The 22,184-nt window shown below is 43.8% G+C and overlaps 2 protein-coding genes across 7 annotated transcripts in view; both read left to right on the top strand.

The window, feature by feature from the left end:
• YAF2 (YY1 associated factor 2) overlaps positions 1–22,184 on the top strand; it is a 1,232,548-nt gene that overhangs the window by 888,842 nt on the left and 321,522 nt on the right. The window lies entirely within an intron of this gene.
• Positions 1–22,184, top strand: part of PRICKLE1 (prickle planar cell polarity protein 1) — a 126,360-nt gene that overhangs the window by 95,152 nt on the left and 9,024 nt on the right. The window contains exons 1-2 of one of the 4 annotated variants that reach the window (XM_050749373.1): positions 9,236–9,276; positions 20,651–20,830. In XM_050749373.1, the coding sequence (XP_050605330.1) occupies positions 20,699–20,830 (132 nt within the window). In that variant the 5' untranslated portion in view covers positions 9,236–9,276; positions 20,651–20,698. Of the gene's footprint in view, positions 1–9,235; positions 9,277–9,519; positions 9,797–10,622; positions 14,619–20,650; positions 20,831–22,184 lie in introns of those variants that run through there. The other 3 variants (XM_050749372.1, XM_050749369.1, XM_050749370.1) reach the window with 3 other exon arrangements.

Below are 22,184 nucleotides of genomic sequence, written 5' to 3'. Positions count from 1 at the left end.
TGCGCAAGATTCTGAGTCAAGTTCTGTGGAGGATAAAATATGAACAAGACAGTCATTTACCACTCCACAAATATCTATTGAGAATCCCCTGGATGCCAGGCAAAGTATCTGCTGTATCTAATGTACCAGGCCAGAGTATCTCGGCACTTTGGATATATCATTAAACAAAACAGACAAGATTCTCTTCCCTAGTCCCTCTATAATCCAGTGCAAACTCAAAGTTGAAGAGAGTAAAGCTCTCCAAACATAAAGGAGAAAATAAATATTAAAAGTAACTTGGACCAAAAGACAGTTATTTACTAGAGCTATGTGTGATTCAAGATCAGCAGAACAATTTGAATTCCAAATCTTGGCCCTGGTGCAGTCTAATTAAAGCTTGTAAACCAGTCTTCACTACAAAATCACCTCCTTTTAATTCGTACAGTTGCAGAAAGGGTCTTGGGATCTCAGATAAGATAAAGAAATGTTATGGAAAGCTTTGCTGGCTGTTTTCTTCTTCCAGGAGGCTTCTGGCTGCTCAAAATAATTCTTTACTGACACCTCTCTAAGAACACCTTGGTTAGTTATAGCACATGGTAACAGTGTTAAAAGCTGGCATACCCAGATTTTCCCTTGTGGGGAACCAACCATCCTAGTTGGTGGAGAGTTTAAATATCAAAAGAAAATACCTGGTGAGCAAAATAGTTTTGAGCACGTAGTTCATGAAACAAAGCAGCAAATATTCTATAGTTTTAAAATTTAGCTGGCTGTAGTGGATCACGCCTATAATCACAGCTACTTGAGAGGCTGAGATGCGAGGATCACTTGAGCCTGGGAGGCAGAGTCTTCTGTGAGCTATGATTGTACCACTGCACTCCAGCCTAGGTGACAGAGCAAGACCCTGTCTCTAAATAATTTTTTTTTTTTTAATTTAAGATGGAACAGGCAGGGTGCAGTGGCTCATGCCTGTAATCCCAGCATTTTGGGAGGCGGAGGCAGGCAGATCATGAGGTCAGGAATTTGAGACCAGCCTGACCAACATGGTGAAACACCGTCTCTACTAAAAAATACAAAAAATTAGCCAGGCGTGGTGGTGGGCACCTGTAATCCCAGCTGCTCAAGAGGCTGAGGCAGGAGAATCGCTTGAACCTGGGAAGGGGAGGTTGCAGTGAGCCAAGATCGCGCCATTGCACTCCAGCCTGGGTAATAAGATTGAAACTCCGGCTCAAAAAAAAAAAAAAAAGATGGAGCAGTATCTATTATTTCAAAGTTGTGTATAAAACCCTAACTACTAGATTGCACACCCCCATTTAACATACTGCTTTCCAATGGCATTTTGATCTCTGCAGTGGGTGTTAGTTGGGTAGTTCTTCCACATGGATTACATTTCAACCTAAAAATCATGTGCCTACTTCTTTTATAATGATAGGCCCCTGAGCTCTTTTAATTTTTTTATTTTTTAATTTTTTGAGACAGAGTTTCTCTCTTGTCACCCAGACTGGAGTGCAATGTTGTGATCTTGGCTTACTGCAACCTCCGCCTCCCAGGTTCAAGCGACTCTCCTGACTCAGCCTCCTGAGCAGCTGGGATTACAGGCACCCGCCACCACGCCCAGCTAGTTTTTGTATTTTTAGTAGAAATGGGGTTTCACCATGTTGGCCAGGCTGGTCTTGAACTCCTGACCTCAGGTGATCCGCCCACCTCAGCCTCCCAAAGTTCTGGGATTACAGGCGTGAGCTCCCGCGCCCAGCCACTGAGCTTTTCAATATTACATGTGAATAGTGTAATATTTTAAAATACTCTATTTTAAAGGTGAATATCAACAGGAAGATAAAGTTTGAGCTTAGAAGCCCAGCACAATGGCTCATGCCTATAATCCCAGCACTTTGGGAGGCTGAGGCGGGCAGATCACCTGAGGTCAGGAGTTTGAGACCAAAAGAGCCTGGCCAACATGGTGAAACCCTGTCTTTCCCAAAAATTAGCCAGACATGGTGGTGCATACCTGTAATCCCAGCTACTTAGGAGGCTGAGACAAGAGCATTGCCTGAACCTGCAGGTGGAGGTTGTAGTGAGGCGCGATCACACCATTGCACTCCAGCCTAAGTGACAGAGTAAGACTATATCTTAAAAAAATAAAAATAAAAAAATAAGTTTGAGCTTAGAAATATGAGTCTTTCAGGTTACTGTGTCTTCCATGGGCAGCGAAAAAAATGGCAATTCCAAGTGAGAGCTTACATTGGGGCTAAACTGTTGGTTGTCTTTCAAGTAAACCATGGAAATACTGACTCATTTACGAATGTCTGGGTCGCTCCGGCTACCCCTTCCACTGCCCCTACGCATGCTGTACACACCGAGCAGCCACAAGTCCAGTTTATCCACCCTGAGAAATCACGCCCTCCGACACACTATCTTCTCTCCCCTTGACCAGTGGGGCAGCTTCAAGACTCTTCCCATCTGGTTTCTCTGCAGTTTTCTCCACCCTTCCTCTAATTAGGGCATAAATACAATCATGTCACTCTTCTCTGCTTAAGCTTCTGTGGCTCCCCACTACTCCTAGAATAACTTGGCATCCTTCTGCTGGCTTACGCAGCCATTCACAGCCTGGGCCTGCTGCCTTTGGGCAGTCTCCAGCCTCTCCCTCCTGTGTTCCAGCTCTTTTGGTCCTCAAATTTTGACCGGCTCAGCCTGTACTAGGCCCCCTTCCCTATCCCAAACCCATTCCGTTCACCACTCTGATCAACTACTTTTAGTCCTTAAAAATGCAGCTCAAATGTCACCCCAACTTCATGGTTCCTGAATCTTCACTTCTTACCAGAATCAATGTATCAATACTTCCTCTTATTCCTAACCTCAAATATTCCTATAATCACCATGTATCATGGTTTGTTCTGTAGGTCAGAAAATTAGACCAGTCATTTATTTTCCTCACTTTTTTGTGTATTTTTCTCTCTTCTTTTTGGAATAAATCAAGATATAGAATATGGATTTAGAATGCAAAGTCTGTAGGTCAAGGGAAAGGTCTAGGTCGAACAGTGGTGCCCTTCAACAAGTAATACCCTGCATCTCAACCAAAGAGTCTACCAGTGAATCCATAGATGGATGCATGAGGGATCAGATAGCCCCTGCCCTACTATGTCTGGCTCTGTGGAAATGTGGGACTGGTGACACCCTCCTTCTCACAGTATCATAAGTAAATGCAGCAGAGAGTCCACTCTTGAAGCTTGTGACTGGAAGGAAGAAAGCATAGAGAGGAAGTATGCATTCATGTATCTTCTCATACCAACTAATACTTAAATTTGGATTTTTTTTTTTTTTTGAGAGAAGTCTCACTCTTAAACCCTAGGTTTGAGTGCAATGGCTCGATCTCGGCTCACTGCAACCTCTGCCTCCCGGGTTCAAACCATTCTCCTGCCTCTGCCTCCCAAGTAACTGGGATTAAGTCACCTGCCACCATGCCCAGCTAATTTTTATATATTTTAGTACAAATGGGGTTTCACCATGTTGGCCAGGCTGGTTTTGAACTCCTGACCTCAAGTGATCTGCCCACCTCGGCCTCCGAAAGTGCTGGGATTACAGGTGTGAGCCACTGCACCCAGCCTTAAAGTTTCTGCTTTCAAACTTTTCTTCCATATATTAATATTGTAGTATATTTTCTTTATTGTTTCTTCAACAATTTACAAAATTTTACATGAACATTATAAAATGAGGCTGGGCGTGGTGGCTCATGCCTATAATCTTAGTACTTTGGGAGGCTGAGGCAGGTGGATTGCTTGAGCTCAGGAGTTCGAGACCAACCTGGGCAACATGATGAAACCCCATCTCTACAAAAAAAAAATGCAAAACTTAGCTTGGGGTGGTGGTGTGCACCTATAATCCCAGCTACCAAGGAGGTTGAGGTTGCAGTGGGCCGAGATCGTGCCCTTGCACTCTAGCGTGGGTGACAGAGCCAGACCCTGTCTCAAATAAATAAATATTTATAGGGTCTGGTGATAGCTCCAGACCCTATCTCAAATAGACAGATACAGCCAGGCACAGTGGCTCACGCCTGTAATCCCAACACTTTGGGAGGCCGAGGCAGGCAGATCACCTGAGGTCAGGAGTTCAAGACCAGCCTGAACAACGTGGAGAAACCCCATCTCTACTAAAAATACAAAATTAGCCGGGTGTGGTTGCGCACGCCTGTAATCCTAGCTACTCAGGAGGCTGAGGCAGGAGAATCACTTGACCCTGGGAGGCGGAGGTTGTGGTGTGCCAAGATTGTGCCATTGCACTCCAGCCTGGGCAACAAGAGAGAAAGTCTTGTCAAAAAAAAAAAAAAAAAGATAAGTTGATAGAGAAAAGGTTTATATATAATGTGAAAATATAAAAATTCATTTATTTTATCAATATAATTTTTAAATGATAATTTCCTATAACCTGCCCTCCCCTGGAAACCATACTACTGGTGTGATATTTATAGTATCTAAATAATTTTGTAATGTATATGTCAGCTTACCAAATATTACTTACAACAATATGATCACACTGTATACTGGGGTTTGCAATTTAATAAATGTTAGATATGTTGCCATGGTACGGCACTCTCAATATTTATTGGAAGATTTTGTCTCCGTTTCTTAACTTTTTGATAGTTTTTCAGTAGTGAAATTTAAGAGTGTATCAAACCACAGACAGACAGGAGAGGAGTTGAGAGGGTTGCAGAGCCTAAGGTCAGAACCTGAAGTTACTTATTCAGTTAAGCTGAATGCCAGTTTAATTATCTGTTCATGAAAAGTAACAAACATTTCCTGGGGTAGGGGAAGGAGTATTTCAGAATAGTTAGTAAGGGGTAGGGTGGGCAAAGATGGCAGTATGTCTTCAGTAGTAGATAACAACCCTGAACAAGGTCAATGAATGGACCTGGTCCTATATACTCCCTCACAACTTGGGCTGTGGACTCCAGACAGCACAGCTGTAAACACCTATCTGGTATTAGTGTCATAACCAGCTATTGAGTCTTTAGAGACCCACAAAATACTAGAACTGGTGGAGCTTCTGGGAGCATCTAGTTAGAGAGGGAGGTGCCCTGGGGGCTGCCTTGGAAGAACAGGGGTGAGGAGAGTTGTAGGAGGGTGTCAGGAGGAAGCCAGTCCAGAACTTCAATAAAGCAGTGACACTTCCGTCTGTTTCTCTATCGAGATGTTCATTTCATTTTATTTATTTATTTTTTGGAGACAGGGTATCACTCTGTCACCCTAGGCTGGAGTACAGTGGCATGATCTCACTGCAACCTCTGCCTCCTGGGTTCAAGCAATTCTTATGCCTCAGCCTCCCAAGTAGCTGGGACTACAGGCACCCGCCACCATGCCCAGCTAAGTTTTGTATAGTAGAGATGGGGCTTCATCATGCTGGCCAGGCTGGTCTTGAAGTCCTGACCTCAAGTGATCTACCGGCCTTGGCCTCCCAAAGTGCTGAGATTATAGGTGTGGGCCACTACACCTGGCTGATTTTTTATTTTAGTTGGAAAATGGATTGTGTTCTGTCCTCAAAAGTTCTAAACATTGACCTAATCCAAACTCCAGCATTTTTAGAGATGAAAAAAACAATACCTTAGAGAAGTGATTCCTCCCATTGTCACAGATTTAGTAATTGACAGATAATAGACATTTAAGTCTCCTAACTTCAAACCCAGTGCATCAGGGTACTGTGAAGGGGGAGTTTACCTCCCTCACAAAGGAGGGTCAGGGAGGGGATGGGTACCTCGGATTATTGGAGTAGTAAACCTAAAGAGGGATTGGGTGTAGAAAACGTTAAAGAACCAGTGCTCTCTAATCACATTGCTTTAAATATAATCAAAGGGGAAAGAGTAATTGGAGACCTTGGGAAACTGCAACCTATTATAAAACTTTATAATGCCTGTTAGCCCTAAGAAGAGCTTGGCATCTGCCTTGGGGCCCTTCCCTAGGGATGCTACAGACCCAGGTAATGGTAAGTAGAATTTGCAAATGTTCAGTGACCCACCAGGGTTTAATGACCAATCCGGGATACAACAGAAATGTTTAAAATTGACAAGAAAGTAACACATTTGGCATAAACTTTCAGTGGCAACAAATTTGGAAAGAAACAAAGAATCGTTACAGTGATTCCTTTGGATATCAGTTTCTTCATCTGGGTAAGATGGAGGATCCCAAGGGTTTTGTGAACTCTACATTCATATGAGTGATTTTGTGATTCTTTTAGGTGCCTATCTACATAGTCAGAACAACCAAACTGATGTTCTGGAATATGCTCGCATTGAAAACTAGAACTGTCACCCTATTTAATACTACATCTGCCAACTGCCCCTCAAATTTAGGTCAGATGTCATTTGTGATTATCAGAGCTTTTGATCTCTCTTTTCTATTAAGAAACCTGAAAGACATCTCATCATTTAAATACATTCTTCCTAGATTGCTGGCACTTACAGTAGTTACAAATCCTTTCAAATGTCTGAGACCAAGAGCAACTGACTCTTACCCTTAAAACTAAAAAGGAGGTCTGTTTACAAGGGAAAAAATGAAGGCAAGGAGCAGACAAGACCTCAAGGTCACTATATACACAACACGGAAGAACCAAGGATTAGCGCCAAAGTTGACTTATACTGTGTCCTTTATCTCTTTCTACCAGACCCAACGCAGCTGGCTGACATTTGACAAACAAAATGCTGCCTCTTTCTCTGCCCTTGGCATATTTCTGATTTTCTATTATCTTCTCCATTAGGACATTGTAGTTCAGCTTGACTTTATTTATTTATTTATTTATTTATTTATTTTTTTTTTTTTTGAGACGGAGTCTCAGGCTGTTGCCCAGGCTGGAGTGCAGTGGGGCGATCTCGGCTCACTGCAAGCTCCGCCTCCCGGGTTCCCGCCATTCTCCTGCCTCAGCCTCCTGAGTAGCTGGGACTACAGGCGCCCGCCACCGCGCCCGGCTAATTTTTTGTATTTTTAGTAGAGACGGGGTTTCACTGTGGTCTCGATCTCCTGACCTTGTGATCCGCCCGCCTCGGCCTCCCAAAGTGCTGGGATTACAGGCTTGAGCCACCGCGCCCGGCCCAGCTTGACTTTAGATTAGAAACAGAGTTACTTGTACAGGTATAGTATACTTTTGAGGGCCTGAGAAGAATATGTCTAAGTATCATTCATCCACTTAACTTACATTTATGAAATTTGTCTGCTATGTGCCAGGCATCATTCTAGGTGCTGAGAATACAGTAGTGAGTCCCCAAAGTCCCCAACTTCTAGGAAAGGAGAAAGACAACGAACAATAAACAGACATGTAAATACCTGGCAATGCTAAGTGCTCTGCAGACAAATATTGCAAAGGGAGGGAGGGTGATATTTTAGTTAGGGAGTTGAAGGCCTCTCTGTAGAGATGACCTTAGAGCAAAGACCAGGATGGAGCGAGGGAACCAAGCCCTGTGAATTTTTGGGCTTCCTTTCTCAACTGGCCCCTAAAGTGTGATCTGCAAGCATGAATATTCCACCTGGCTGAAACAAAAGGATGCTGGTTGGGGGCCTTGCTCTCCATTCTGCATAAGTTCACCCTTGACAAAAACAACCTCTTTCAGACCAGACTGAAGTCTGTTTCATTCAGATTGAACTCTTCGTAGAAAGCTTGCAACTGTCTGCACACTGCTTCATCACTAAAAAACACTTACAGTGGGTAACTGTGACAGTACCTGTTGAAAACATAACAAAACGTATTTACAAGTAACTGCCCTAGAGGAAGCACGTTTACAACGGCTGACATTTGATAGTGATAAGTGCCGCTGTAGTTTGTAGTTGGAAGTGTTTTGTGGCCTAATGGGTAGCTGTCCTTTAAAAGCTATTCCAAAAAGGGTCTGCCTGGCTTAATGCATTCACCTGCTGATACTCCCTTTATCATAATGACATGATATTTCAGGGTTTCATTTAAATCAGTAATTGATTGCACATTTCTCCTATAGGTAAGTAGTTGAAATCTTCCCTGAGGAAGCCCAAACAGAGTGAAGCAGGGAAAAGGAAATCTGACCTAGGTATTCATGGTTAATTTTACAGATCCACAGAGGAAAATGGTAACCTTTGAAGTCTTCCCACAAATCCCTAAACCCTAAGGCCAGAAGAGTTCTATATCAGAACGTTTTGGGAATCGTCTTCAAAACCGGAATCCATTTGGCCAATAAAGAGTCTTATTTGAATTACAGATTGTGTTGTCTGAATCAGTGTTTCCAAACTAGTCTACCAGCAGAGCCACAACTTTTCTGTTTCTGCCCCTTTAAAAGAGTAACAAAAAAAAAAAAAAAAAAAAAAAAAAAAAAAAAAAAAAAGAAGTCTTAGCTGCCTTACTTTGTAGCTGAGATAACAGAATTTGGTCACAGAGTGATTTACTTGACTGATCTATTTATGGCAACTTGTTTATGTATTTTTAAATCACGGTCACAATGAGCTATTGTTCACTTGTATGCTGTAGAACCATATAGGTTGCAAATCACTCCCAAGGAATCCTGATGGCACAGGATTATTTTTTAGCTTAAAAAAAAAAAAAAGATACCAAAGGAACTGGTGACCACTTTAAATTGCTTTTATTTACTGACATTTTACAAATTGATGAAGCTCTTAAATATTGCATTTTCCCCTTCATTCTCTTGGTATTTCTCTCACCTTGTGATAAGGAGGCTATGGTAGAAACTAAAATTTGTAGTTCAGAAGAGATTAGACCTCTACTGATGATTACTAATCTATCATTTTTTTTTTCTGGGCTTGCTTTGAGGGTATGTTTTGCTTCTCTTGATCCTTTCTGTAGACAACTGAAGCCCAGCTCCACTTTCTCTCAGTGTACCTACAAATAGCTCAGAAACAAGATTAGCTTCAGTATGGGACACTTCCTTGTGTTTGAATAATGATATTCACTTAACCTATTTGTAAAAACTCTCAATAGTGTACTTGAGTTAGTACTTCGCGTGACCTTGGCTCCTATTCTTTGCTGTTATTTACTGATAAAAATAAATCTCCTGCGCTATGCGGTAGGAATCACTACGAAATTCAGGGAAAGTCCTAAGAGGATTCATATGCTAATGAGCCCTTCCAAGTGAGAACTTGCTTAACTGTGCCATTTGCTGACATCATTGTTATGGGCAGAGTGGAGATGATTTCTTTAAGAGGTGGCCTTTCATATTCTCCCAGCGTTTCGTGGCCCGCGCGTGCACCTGCGGGAGGGGGAAGTTTACATAAGCGTCCTAAGGTATTTGCATCTTAGCGGCTTCACTCACTGCGCTCCGGAGAATGGAGCGGGCGGGCGGCGGTAGGTGCTCGAGCGGCGAGGCTGGCCAAGTGGGTGGGTAACTTTTCGAGGAATTGTGCGCGCAGGACCTCGTGGAGACCTGCCAGGGGCACGGTCAGCAGTGACAGTTCCTGGAAAGCGGGCGGCGGCGGGAGCAGGCTGGGCAGGCGCCGCCCGCGGGCGGGAGCGGGGAGCCGGGCCGGGCTGGGATCGCCAGTCGGGAGGCGGGAGGAGGGCGGGATCTGCAGGAAACGAAATGGTTACTTTTTTTTTTTTTTTTTCCCCCTACTGCGGGGTCTGATTACTTTTGAAGATCGCCGGCCCCAGGCGGGCTCCCGGCGCTGAGCGGAGACGAGTTTTTCTCCCCGCAGAGAAGGATCCTGGAAGGACGCAGAGCTAGGGCCTGGGGGATGCAGTGGCCTGGACGAGGCGACTCCAACCCGGGGGATCAGAGTCCGTCACGCCGGCAGGGACCGAAGGTCTCTGCGGAGCTGGAGGACGTTTTGTGGGATGCCTCACGGCTGCTGAGGGGCTGCCGCGGGTGAGGATCCCCGCGCTGCGCCGCCAGGGAGCTCGGCGGGGACCAGCCGGGGGGAAAGTGCGTCACGGTGGGGCGGGGGCGACCCCTCGCCCACCAGGTGGGGCCAGCGCCGGGACGCGACCCGGGGGCACGGCCCGCTGCGAAGTAGTGGGGAACCGTGCTCGCTGCCCCGCCCTGCTGGGGTCTCCTCCGGAAATGGATGGGCGCGGGTGAGCCGTAGGACACCCAGCCTTCTTTTCCTTTGGGAGCCCTCCGCGCCCGCTCCGGGCCGCCAGCCGCCGCCAGCCTCCGCCAGACGCAGAGCGGGTGGGCGGCTAGTGCGCGCCGAGGGCTCTGGGGCCGGCGCCGCGAGGGGCTGCAGGCCGCGCTCGGCCGCTGTCCAGGCCGCAGGTGGGAGCCGCTGTCTGGGTCCCAGGGCTGGATGGCAGCCGGCGGCGGGGGCTGAACGCGGGAGGGCTGCAGGGTGCGCGCCGGCTAGGGGCTTCTCGTCGGAAGCTGAGGGACAGAAGTGGGGACCCGTGGCTGCTCGGCCCCACCGTCCAGCCGCAGGGCAAGTGCCGCTCGGTGGAGGTGACGCGGCGCCAAGAGCGGCGCGAGGCTTTCTGCTGGAGGAGGGTGACGGGGAGTTCGAAGGCGACTGTTCTGTGCTGGGGGACAAGGGGGAATGCTCTCTCGGGGCTTCGCGTCGGCGCCGAGGATGGGTTCCCTCGCAGCCTCTGGGTCTTGAGGTCGGCCTCTGGCTCCTTGGGCCGGGGACGCAGAGAGGGACTGGTGCCCGTCGACCCACGGCCCAGGGCGCCCCCTCGCGGCCCAAGCAGCCGCCACCGCGCGGAGCGCAGGGTTTGCGGGACCCAGGGGGCGCCGACGCCCGCTCTGAGGCGTCTCTGCTGCTGCGGCGGCGGGGACGGGGACGACCCAGGGGACCCCCTGCACCATCACTGGCAGCCCCATCAAGAATTGGCCGGCTGAGTTTTCCCGAAGTAGGGTGACATCCTTTCCTTCCCGCTTCCTCCAGCCCCGTTTTTAAAAGCTTGGCCGGTCCCGTTAGTCTATGTCCTTATAAGCCAGGCTATGTGTGGAATTTGTTTTTACAACTCGAGTCTTGTGATTTCTCAAACACTTTCTTGAAGTGTTTTCTCTGGAAACTTGTTTCAAATGAGTGCTGTAAGTTTCACAAAGAGGAGTGTTGTTCAGGAGCCAACAGGTGACGGGGCGAAACCTGAGTCTGTGTGTACATTGGAGTCAAGTCGGGCTGCTGTTTCCTCGGGCCACTGTTGAAAATAGAAATCCAAAAAATCAATAGAAGACTAAGGGGAACACGATTTTGAGAAAATACCTGCATCCCCCATTATGGAAAATAATGGGCTCATTAGAGCAGCGCCTTGTGTAGTGCCCCTCGTTCCACGGCGTGCATTTTGGATTTTGTCTTTACATACCCGTGTGTGGATAACCTGACTCTAGAAGCGCCGGCTGGCGAAGGACCAGGCTTTGTCGTCATGTTTCCTCCTTTTGTTTCTTACTGTCATGGAATGTATTTGTGCATGAAATTAGAATGCTTTGAAAGAGTTCCACATTTCCTCTTGGAAAAATGGATAATTTCTTGACCATTGGGTGGTGCGTGACAGCCCACTCAGCTGTTGGGAAATGTACAAACTGGATGGAGGTTCACGTGGAAAATACGGAAAATACCAAAGGGCATATGGCCTAATGCCACTAATTGTATGGAGAACTTTTAGTAAAGGAATGTTTCATAAACAATATCTTCTGATAACTTCATTATGTTTTTACTTTTCAAATAAGTGAAATTGAATTGGGCGTTGTTGGCAGTGACTTTGTCTTTAGTAGACGGTAAGCACTGAATGCTCTTTGAGTGTGTGAAACCTTTAAAGAAATGACAGTTTAGTGTCTCTTTTACTATAACATTCACATCTCGATTGAAGTTAAGGACATCATAAACAAGGAAATGTGTATATCCAAAATATTTTGTATTTTGAAAAGAATGGATGTGTGATATGTTTCTGTACTGCTAAATTAGTCTGTAGTTAAATTTAATTCACCTGCATATGTAGCCGGGGAGAATTGGAGTAGCTTTTGAATGGAGAACCCGTGATATGCATCTTCCATGCACTAAGGCCTTGTTAACAAGCAGTTTAACAAAGAAGCTGTTAAACAGTTTGTAGCCCACGGATGGCACTTAGCAGTGGGGGACACCTAGGGAATGTTGGCCTAACTGACTTCACAAATCAATATCTGTTCTGGCTTTTGGTGATCAAAGGATTTCTAACTTCCCTGGGCATGTTCACACAAGAAATACCTTTTCATAGGGATCTTACAATGCCATGGTAGTCTTCATATAGGAACTACAGTGGGATTGCACTGGAGAAAAAATTGTAATTAGGGATATGACCTTAGACTTCATTTTCAATGGCAGGCCCTGACAATTACTGTTTTCTATTTGCATGATTTTGATTTGGTGACTTGGTTCAAGAAAATTATGAATAATAGGAATCATACCAGACTTGATATACAGTTACAGCCTCAATATGTATCTGATTAAACTCATTCTCCTCAAATCCCTCAAATCCTCATTCCCCTTCTGAGTTGCCCTGAGGTACTTATGTATTGGTATGTCAATCACCTAATACTCAAAACTGTCTTTGGCCCAATTTCTTCCTTTCCTATTAGTTCCTTTTACTTTTCCTCCCAAGTCACCATGTGTAGGCTTGTTTAGGGACAGTGTACTAATTGGCCCCTCTTGGGTTCTTTATCTTTTTCCTGACCATCACTACCATATTAATATTTAAGACCCAGAAGTATCTTGTGGCAGTCTCCATTCACGTCTTTTGCAGTTTCCTGTTGCCTGTAGTGATAAACCCACAGTTTTCTGCCTGAAATGTATAATTCTTGAAAATAGGATTCAGACACCATTGCCATCTGTTGTTGCTTCTTTGGAAGAATCTATCTTCTGGCAAAACTGTCCACTCTTCACTGCCTCTGGACCTTCATATACTGTGCTGACTTATTAAGCTCTTTATAGAAACATAGTAATGGCTCGTTTATGTATATGTCAAGGTCAATCAAGATAATAATCCTTAGCTATCCTGGAAGCAGCGTACAGACCAGTAGAAAATGAAATGATCCCCAAGTGGCCAAAATAGCATAACAAAATAATAAACTTTCTCTTTGGTTTGAATAACACCTTCTCACACTGTATGCTATCTTATTTCACCAGTGGTTACCGTGCTTATAGGAGAAGTGCTTAAGCCCTCGTCCATGCCGTAATTACTACATATACTTTTTTTTTTTTTTGAGGCAGGGTCTTGCTGTATTGCCCAGGCTGGTCTCAGATTCCTGGTCTCAAGCAGTCCTCCCACTTCAGTCCCCAGGTAGCTGAGAGTATAGGCACATGCCCAGCTTCTGTGTACTTTTAGACAAACTTTTTCAAAGAATAGTTGCCTAATACTGGAAGCAACACATTTTAAAAGGTTTGGAGGTTGTTGGTTGTGGGCAAAAGGGAAAGGCAGGGAGAGACAAGTAGCAGGGATGAAAACATGAGGGCAGGGAGAAAAACCTCCAAAAAGTTTGCTAGTTGTCATACATTTATGGGTCAGGGGCCATTCTGTTTCTTGAATCCTGAAGCCAGTGTTTTCTACTGTGCCCAAAATGAAAACAAATGGTTAATTTTTATATGTGCCACCATGGAAGAAAGCAAGGAGATGAATAATGGAATTTTCTTTTTCTTTCTTTTTTTTTTTTAGGTGGAGTTTTGCTCTTGTTGCCCAGGCTGGAGTGCAGTGGCGCGATCTTGGTTCACTGCAACCTCTGCCTCCCGGGTTCAAGCAATTCTCCTGCCTTAGCCTCCCAAATAGTGGGATTACAGGCATGCATCACCATGCCCAGCTAATTTTGTATTTTTAGTAGAGATGGGGTTTCACCATGTTGATCAGGTTGGTCTCGAACTCCTGACCTCAAGGCCACCTCGGCCTCCTATAGTGCCGGGATTACAGGCGTGAGCCACTGCACCTGGCCATTACATTTCTTTTTAAGATCTGGCTTTTAATGGAATAAATGTCAGTTGGCTTCTTTTGACATTCCCCAAATGATTCAATAACAACTGTAAATATAAGGATGAATTAATGAATGCAGTGAATGAATCTAGAAAGTAAATTTCACAAAGGAACCCCTCATTATATCACTATGTTATATGAATGAGGCCATACTCGAATTTGGGGAACAAGCTTTACTTAAGGCAACTAGAAAAACTGCCATGCTCCATAGACCACTACACATGCTGTGTGCGAATGTGTGCACGCACACATGCTACGTGTATGTGTTGGCGGTTTTATGCGGGGACTGGTTAGAAGCTGCTTCCAAAGCAGCTGGAAATGTTGGCCAATAACTTGGCAAATATGTCTGCTGTTCAGAAGGCTAAAGCCCTCCCAAGCTCAAAAAGAAGATGAAACTCAGGTTTTGTTATTAACATATTGTTTCAATTCCATTTGTCACTGGTTAGCTTCAAGAAAGTCTGTTTGGTCCCAGTGGAAGCAGCAATGCCAATTGGTACGTTGCAATAGGAGCTTTAATTCTTTATGGTCATGAAATTCTTTTCTGTTTTCTGTCTTTTCTATTTTTAAAAAATCAGGTCTCAAGATGTTTGTTGACTTGTCAAAGCTTTGAAGACATCAGGACCAAGTTTACTGAATGCTGAGAGCGTCAGATTCCATTTCCTAAGTCTAGCCCTTATCCTTTGGGTCAGATATTCTCTTGACAATGATGATTGAGAAGTCGTACATCTGCTAGCTGCTTGACTTTGTTACTAATGGTGAGAAATAGCTATTTAATTATTTTGAAGGAAGAGGCAAGAGAAAGGACAAAGGAGGGAAATGGACTGTTCCATTTTCTATTGCATGGAATAGCCTCATGATAATCCTTGCCTTTCTAAAAAAAAAGTATCCCAGCTCTCTCTATGTGACCTTGGGCTTCTTTCTCACCTCCCTTGTGACCATACCCTTCTTTTCTGTTTGACATTTGTTTCTCTACTGGACTCTGATAGTAGGCTTTTAGTCTTCAAAATAGTGTCTGCGAAGAACTCATGAACCTGCTAGATAATTAAGTTTTAACAGCTGTTCCTTGTGCTTGACCACGCCCTCCCATTGCCATCTTTGATGGTGGTGGTAGCTGTTAAAAGGTTCTGTGCCCTCCACATACCTCCTTAATGGTCAGACTGTTTGGAACCTGAACAAACCCATCTCTGAAAACTGTTTTGCTTTTTTTTCTCCTGCATTATGAGGTTTACTTACATTCAAAATTATAGAGAGACACTGGAGAAATAGGATGCCTACTGATTTATTTCCAAACTTCGCACAGGATTGGTTAATGCATAGTTGACATTCATTTATGATTAGGGTCGCTACAACATTTTAAGACCAAGACAATAAGCCTGCCTTAGAATAGTCAAGAATACTGATGTTTTGAGCTGTGGCTTGGTAAAAGAATGTAAAAAATACACTCTCAAATGGATCTCACAGAAGTGTGTATACATGTGAGACAGAGAGAGGAAGAGGGAGGGAGGAGGAGGATGCAAAAGCAAATGGAGCAAAATGTAAACCATTGGTGGGTCTGGGTAAGGGATCTATCAGAGTTCTTTTACTATTGCAACTTTTTGGAAGTTTAATGCCCAAATAAAATTTTACCAAAAAAAAAAAGTATAGGGCAGGGCCACTGTTAGTTCATCTAAGCATGGTTCTACAAAAGAAAGAAGCAGCACCATTAAAAAAAAGTTTTACTCTCTCATAACCCCAACTTTGAATAGTTCTATTTCCATTATAACGCAGACTAGTTTTAAACCTGATTCTGCCCGTTTCATGTCATCAACCTTAAGAGACAATACCTGAAAATAAAGTTATTAGAATTTTTCTATTAGGTCTAATTTACCTGTGGTCTCATATGCTTGGCTTAAAACATGATGTTTTGGCAGACTACATACAGCCATGGTTAGGTATCCTCAGGAAGAACCTCAGCCATGACCCGGAGCAGAAGGAATGGCCAGGCTCCCTTCTTCCTTCTGTGCTGCCAAAGTAAATACCATATAGTGATTTAAATGCCTAAGGAAGGGATATTGTGAGGTCACATATACATATATATGTGTGTGTGTGTGTGTGTGTGTGTGTATGGTTTTGTTTGTTTGTTTGTTTGTTTGCTTTGTTTTGTTTTGAGATGGAGTTTTGCTTTTCTTGCCCAGGCTGGAGTGCAATGGCATGATCTCAGCTCACTGCAACCTCCACCTCCTGGCTTCAAGCGATTCTCCTTCCTCAGCCTCCCAAGTAGCTGGGATTACAGGTGTGCACCATGCCTGGATAATTTTGTATTTTTAGTAGAGACAGGGTTTCTCCATGTTGGTCAGGCTGGTCTCAAACTCCTGACCTCAGGTGATCCACCCGCCTCAGCCTCCCAAAGTGCTGGGATTATTACATGCATGAGCCACCATGCCCAGCCACATTTTCATAATTTTTAGTGTAACTTTTTACAAGCGTAAGAACTATGTTTAGCTGCCACTGCTTTCACCCAACTGATATACTTAAGAATAGACTCTCAGGATCTCTTGGCAAGTACAAGCAATCTTTAAAAATAAAGTCAGATGCCATGGCTCACACCTTTAATCCCAGCATTTGGGGAGGCCGAGGCAGGAGGATATTTTGAGTCCAGGAGTTTGAGACCAGCCTGGGCAACATAGGGAGACCCCATCTCTACAAAAATCAAAAACAAAAAACTTCGGTGTAGTGGCACATGCCCGTGGTCCCAGCTACTTGGGAGGCTGAGGTAGGAGGATTGCTTGGACCTGGGAGGTAAATAGGCTGCAGTGAGCCACTGCACTCCAGCCTGGGTGACAGATAAATAGGAAAAAGAAAAATCTAAATTGAAGTTTTTGTGTTATCAGGTAAACAAGTTGCTAGAAGCCAGGTACCATGGCTCACGCCTGTAATCGCAGCACTTTGGGGGACCGAAGTGGGCAGATCACCTGAGGTCAGAAGTTCAAGACCAGCCTGACAAACATGGAGAAACCCCGTCTCTACTAAAAATACGAAATTAGCTGGGCATGGTGGCGCATGCCTGTAATCCTAGCTGCTTGGGAGGGTGAGGCAGGAGAATTGCTTGAACCCAGGAGGCGGAGGTTGCAGTAAGATAAGATCACGCCCAGCCTTGGCAACAAGAGCAAAACTCAAAAAAAGAAAGGAAAATTAAAAGAAGTTGCTAGTGATGATGTCGCGACTCTTAGCACAGCCTGGTCCCAGTGGAGGCCATGCCATATAACTTTTGTTTTTTTTTTTTTTTGAGACGAAGTTTTGCTCTTGTCACCTAGGCTGGAGTGCAATGGTGTGATCTGGGCTCACTGCAACTTCCGGTTCAAGCAATTCTCCTGCCTCAGCCTCCTGAGTAGCTGAGATTACAGACACATACCACCACGCCCAGCTAATTTTTATATTTTTAGTAGATAGGGGGTTTCAATACGTTGGCCAGGCTGGTCTTGAACTCCTGACCTCAGGTGGTCTGCCTGCCTCAGCCTCCCAAAATGCTGGGATTACAGGTGTGAGCCACTGCGCCCAGCCAACATTTTTTTAATGTTTGTGTTTTGATGAGCTCTGAGAACTTGCCAGTGAATGTAATGTTTTGTCATTTTAAATATTCTCTGATATAAAGGAAAAAGAAAAACTTACCTCAGTGAATAAACTCTGAACCAAGTGCTCATGAGACCATTGAATTTTTACAATCCTTTTTGACTGTATATCCTTAAAATGCCTTCTGTGGGTGAAGTGGGCTCCCCTCCAGTTGTGTCATTTTGTGTGTCTGCAGCGCAGTAGCTTGGCTGATTCACTCAAGAAAAGGGAACTGGCTCCATCAGCACTCCCCACAGGAGGCAGCTTGGGGTTGCAGGGGTTTAGGATCACAGCCAAGACCGATCCTAAGACCACTTACTGACCTTGGACAGTTTACCCTGAGGCACATTGCTCTGAGGCTCAGTTTCCCCATCTGTTAAATGAGACACCACTTACAGTGGGTTGCTTGATAGAGTGATTAAATGCCGTAACACTAATGGTACCAGCCAGGCATGGAGAAGTAAGTTAACTGTCTACTAACAAATGAAACACAAAGCCATGCCTATAATGGAAAGGATATTGTCACTCATGGTTCTTCAGTTGGACTCTTTCTTTGTGCATGAATGACAGTCAGTCCTCAATGTACTTTGTTGAAAGGCTGGAATGAACTTGTGGGAATTGTAAGTTTGAGATGTGGCCAGAACTTCCAGGTGATTGGGAGGAGGGGATGGTGGGATTGTGGCATGTCGTGCTAACGTTGATTTACCTTGATTAGGATAGTAATTTACTGTAGGTTTTTCACAAAAGGCTAATCAGGGAGTACAGCTAGCTGTAAAAGTAATTCAAATCTTTGGCAATCGGTATCTTTGTGCTAGCTTGGAAAATCCATGGCTTGTCTTAATTTGTGATGTTTTCTCTTGTTTTATAATCCAGTGGCATTTAATTTTTAGGTTCTATTGAATATTTATGTTCTTTGTAAGTCTGCAGAGCGAATACCTTAGTGTCTCCCCACTTAGCCTGATTTAGCAGGGGGCAGATGTTCATCTTTCATGATTTGGGTTAAATTGCATTGAAGGCACTCATTCTCCTGGTAGGAGTTTTAGAGTTACTAATTAAATTCTTAACCTCTGGTTCCCTTCCTTTGACATGTGGGAGTAGTTTTTTCAAAATATCCAAGACATTTTCTGACTCATTAACACATCCTTTTTTATTGAGGAGTCAGAGGAATACGCCTATGTTTAGAAAGCCTTTCCTTAGTCAAGACATGAATGAGTTGCACCTGTGTGAAATAATGCCTTGTTTAAAAGGTCATAACCTCCCAATGGTAGTGTAGGAAATGAGGTCATCTTCACTTTTTGTTCAGGGTGAATGCAAGTTAAATTTATTAGTTGGAATAATATATGTGTGGCATTGCTCCTACTGCTAATATAGATTGTAGCTATGAGGCGCTTGCCCTTCATTTGTTACAATGTTAATTTTCTCAATGTCCTATCATTTATAAAAGAGAAACCAAATATTTTAATCAGGTTTTATTTTATTTTATTTTTTTCGAGACGGAGTCTCGCTCTGTCGCCCAGACTGGAGTCCAGGGGTAAAATCTCAGCTCACTGCAACCTCCGCCTCCTGGTTTCAAGCAATTCTCCTGCCTCAGCCTCCTGAGTAGCTGGGACTACAGGCACCCACCACCACGCCTGGCTAATTTTTGTGTTTTTAGTAGAGACAGGGCTTCACTATATTGGCCAGGCTGGGCTCAAACTCCTGACCTTGTGATCCATCCGCCTCAGCCTCCCAAAGTGCTGGGATTACAGGCTTGAGCTACCTTACCCGGCTAATAATCAAAGGTTCTAATAGGTAGTATTTTTCAACACTCTTAGCATTTAGAGTTGAATTGAGATAGTTGCTGAAAAATGACTTAGTCTCAGGCTGAAAGTGTATGGGTTTTCACTGCCTTTCCTACTTGTTTAAGCAAATGAAAACTTTTTTTTTGTTTTTGACATCCTTCCTGAGATGGAAGAACGTTTATTAAGGCAGAAGAATTTTTGGAAGTCTGACATGTCAGTGTGTATGTGTGACTAGACTCTGGCTTTTAGCCATATGACCTTGGACAAGTCTCTTGACTTTCCTGAACCTTGTTTTCTCTAAAATGATTGAGTTGGGATAATTATATGTAATTTTCTTTTTTTACACCATTTTTTTGTGGGTGAAAGGGCCAGGTATAAAAAAGCTCCATCTCTCCATCTGGTTCTGAAAGTTCTGATACTATTGTTTTTTTCTTTGTGCCCTGGGATGAGGGATGATTTTTAAGAATCAGAAGAGACAAAGAGCATAAACGGTAATAGCAAAGGTCCTGGGTGGTAGGGCAGGGAATGTTGTCTTGACACTTTTATAGCCCTTCATCCAAGGAGGCTTTTTATTCAGAGGAGGATTTACATCTTTCTCTGCCCATAGCAGGCTGATGACATTTCACACATAGTAGGCACTGACTGCATAACTTTTCAGTGAATGCCTGCTTATGATGCAATTAAACATTAACAGTCACCAAGCTGGATTTTATTTTCACATAGTGCTGTATTCAGACTGTTTGTTGAAGGAGCTCATTGATGAATGTCTGGCTGACTTTAGCCCTTAGTAAAGGCTTGAGGATTTAATGTGCAGTATAAGGATTTAATTGTGCTATTTCTATTTTGTGTGTAAACTCAGTTTAGTGTCTTACAAAACATAATTAGAAACCTGAAACCTAAGCAGTTTGGCTGAGAGGACCCACTCTCAGAAGGCAGCACTGCCTCAGTTGGAAAAATTGCTTAGGAAATACGGGGGACCGAGTGGGGGTCTTGAGCCATTTTTCATGGGGCATAGTAGTGGGCAAGGCAGATGGCCTGATCCCTGACACTTCCTTCTACAACTTATAGGATGTCACAAGGATTTGCGGGCAAGTTGGAAAGTCAACACATCAACTTTCTTGAGAACTTTCCTAAGGAATTGGCTATAGAGAGGCACCTTTTAAAGGCTCCTGGAAATAAACTAGCTTTGGTGGCATGTTCTGAAATTCTGAGCTGGCAAAGGGACTACTACCAAATTATATAGCTCTAAATTTTGAATTTCAGGGGGCCTGGGGGCTGGGGGGTGGTGACAGTAGTAATTTGGTTACTTTCTCTGGGCCCAGCTGTGTGTTAACAGCATTCAGTAAAAGCTCTGGGTCAGAGTAAGAGACATGCATTCAGGTTTTAGATGTCTTTGTTTTTTCTTATATTGTCCACAGCAGCCATTGTTTGATGTCCTGTGCCTGAGAAACCAGGCTTTAAACTCTATGCCTTTGGAGATGGAGCCCAAAATGAGCAAGCTGGCCTTTGGCTGTCAGAGAAGTTCCACATCAGATGATGACTCTGGCTGTGCGTTGGAGGAGTATGCCTGGGTTCCCCCGGGCCTGAGACCAGAGCAGGTAGGAACGTCATCATCCTATATTTACTCTTTGTTTTTCAGTGTGAGTTCAGACTTCAGAACATTATTTTGCAAATGGATAGAACATCACTGAGATGCTGGAATACCACCCTCCTCAGTCCTTATTCTTCTTTGTATGGCTTTGAAGTTTTACTTTTGAAGGTCATATTTAGTTTCTCAATGGAAGTTTCCAGTCTCATTGTACCCATGGTTCCAGAAGCCTCATAAGGATCCCATTTTTGCTCTAATGAATGAAATCCGGAGTACTACATATGCATTGGTTATATGTATTTCGGATGAATCCCTCTTGAGAGTGAGAGGAATTTACCTTTTGAAACACTTCTGTGACAACAAAAAGGCAATAAAAGAAAAGAGAAAAGTTTCCATGCCAGTTCTCAGCAATGCTTTTGCTTTGGAAGCGAGATGGCAAGCTATCAGAAACCCTCTGAAGTGTTACTGCTTAGACATTTGACCTTTGATAACTTTGCATATAAAAGAGCCTGTCACTTACACCAGAGATTGGGAAAAAAAATTAGAGAGTTAATTTTATGCTTTGTTTGTGTTGTTATTTTAAGGAAGATGAGAACATTCTATATGCCTATTTAATTTTCCCAATATCTTTACAATGATTAACTTGTTGAAAATCACATGATATTATTAAAAGAGCAAAGGCATCATTTGAAAATAAAGTTGACAGTGGGGTGTGTGGTTGCTTTGCTCTGAGTTAGGGTTCTGTTTCCTGTAGGGGGGGACATTTTTTGAGAATAGGGTATCCTTATTTATCCATGGCATAGCACAGTACCTGGCACGCATGTAGCTGATATTCAGTAAGTGTTTATAACTGTAAAAAGCTTCTAGAGCTGATAGAATGGGGAGAGGGTGGAGTACTGGTGAAGCAGTTAGAAAAGCAGTATTTGGACAAACTACTTAGAGAGAATCCCTTCTTACATCTAGGGTGGGTAGGTTTTGTGTGGTATTAAGGTATTGAAGTAGACAGGCCCTAAATTCCTGTCTCATGTCTTTTTTTTTTCATTTATTCCTTCTCAGCTCTGCAGTATCCTTTGCAGTACTCATTAAGGGATGTTCCTTTAAAGATATCAGAACACAAACAGGCAGAAATTAAGTTTTCCTTTCAGAATGAGCAAAGTACAGCTCAATATGGCTTCTCTCCAATTTCCCTGGGGAGACTGACTTCAGGTATTCAGAAAATAGCATACATGGAAGCAAAGAAAGCTGATGTTTGAGAACACCTGATAAAGAAGAGTTTATAACATTTAGCTAAACAGCTTTTGTCTTTGTGATGTGTAAAATTCAGAGAGCAAATTCAGTGTGTTTGTGTACTGGGTGGATTTGGG

This window comes from Macaca thibetana, chromosome 11 (genome assembly GCF_024542745.1).
Source record: "Macaca thibetana thibetana isolate TM-01 chromosome 11, ASM2454274v1, whole genome shotgun sequence".
NCBI classification, from domain to species: Eukaryota; Metazoa; Chordata; class Mammalia; order Primates; family Cercopithecidae; genus Macaca; species Macaca thibetana.
This window is presented reverse-complemented; position numbering and strand designations above follow the sequence as displayed.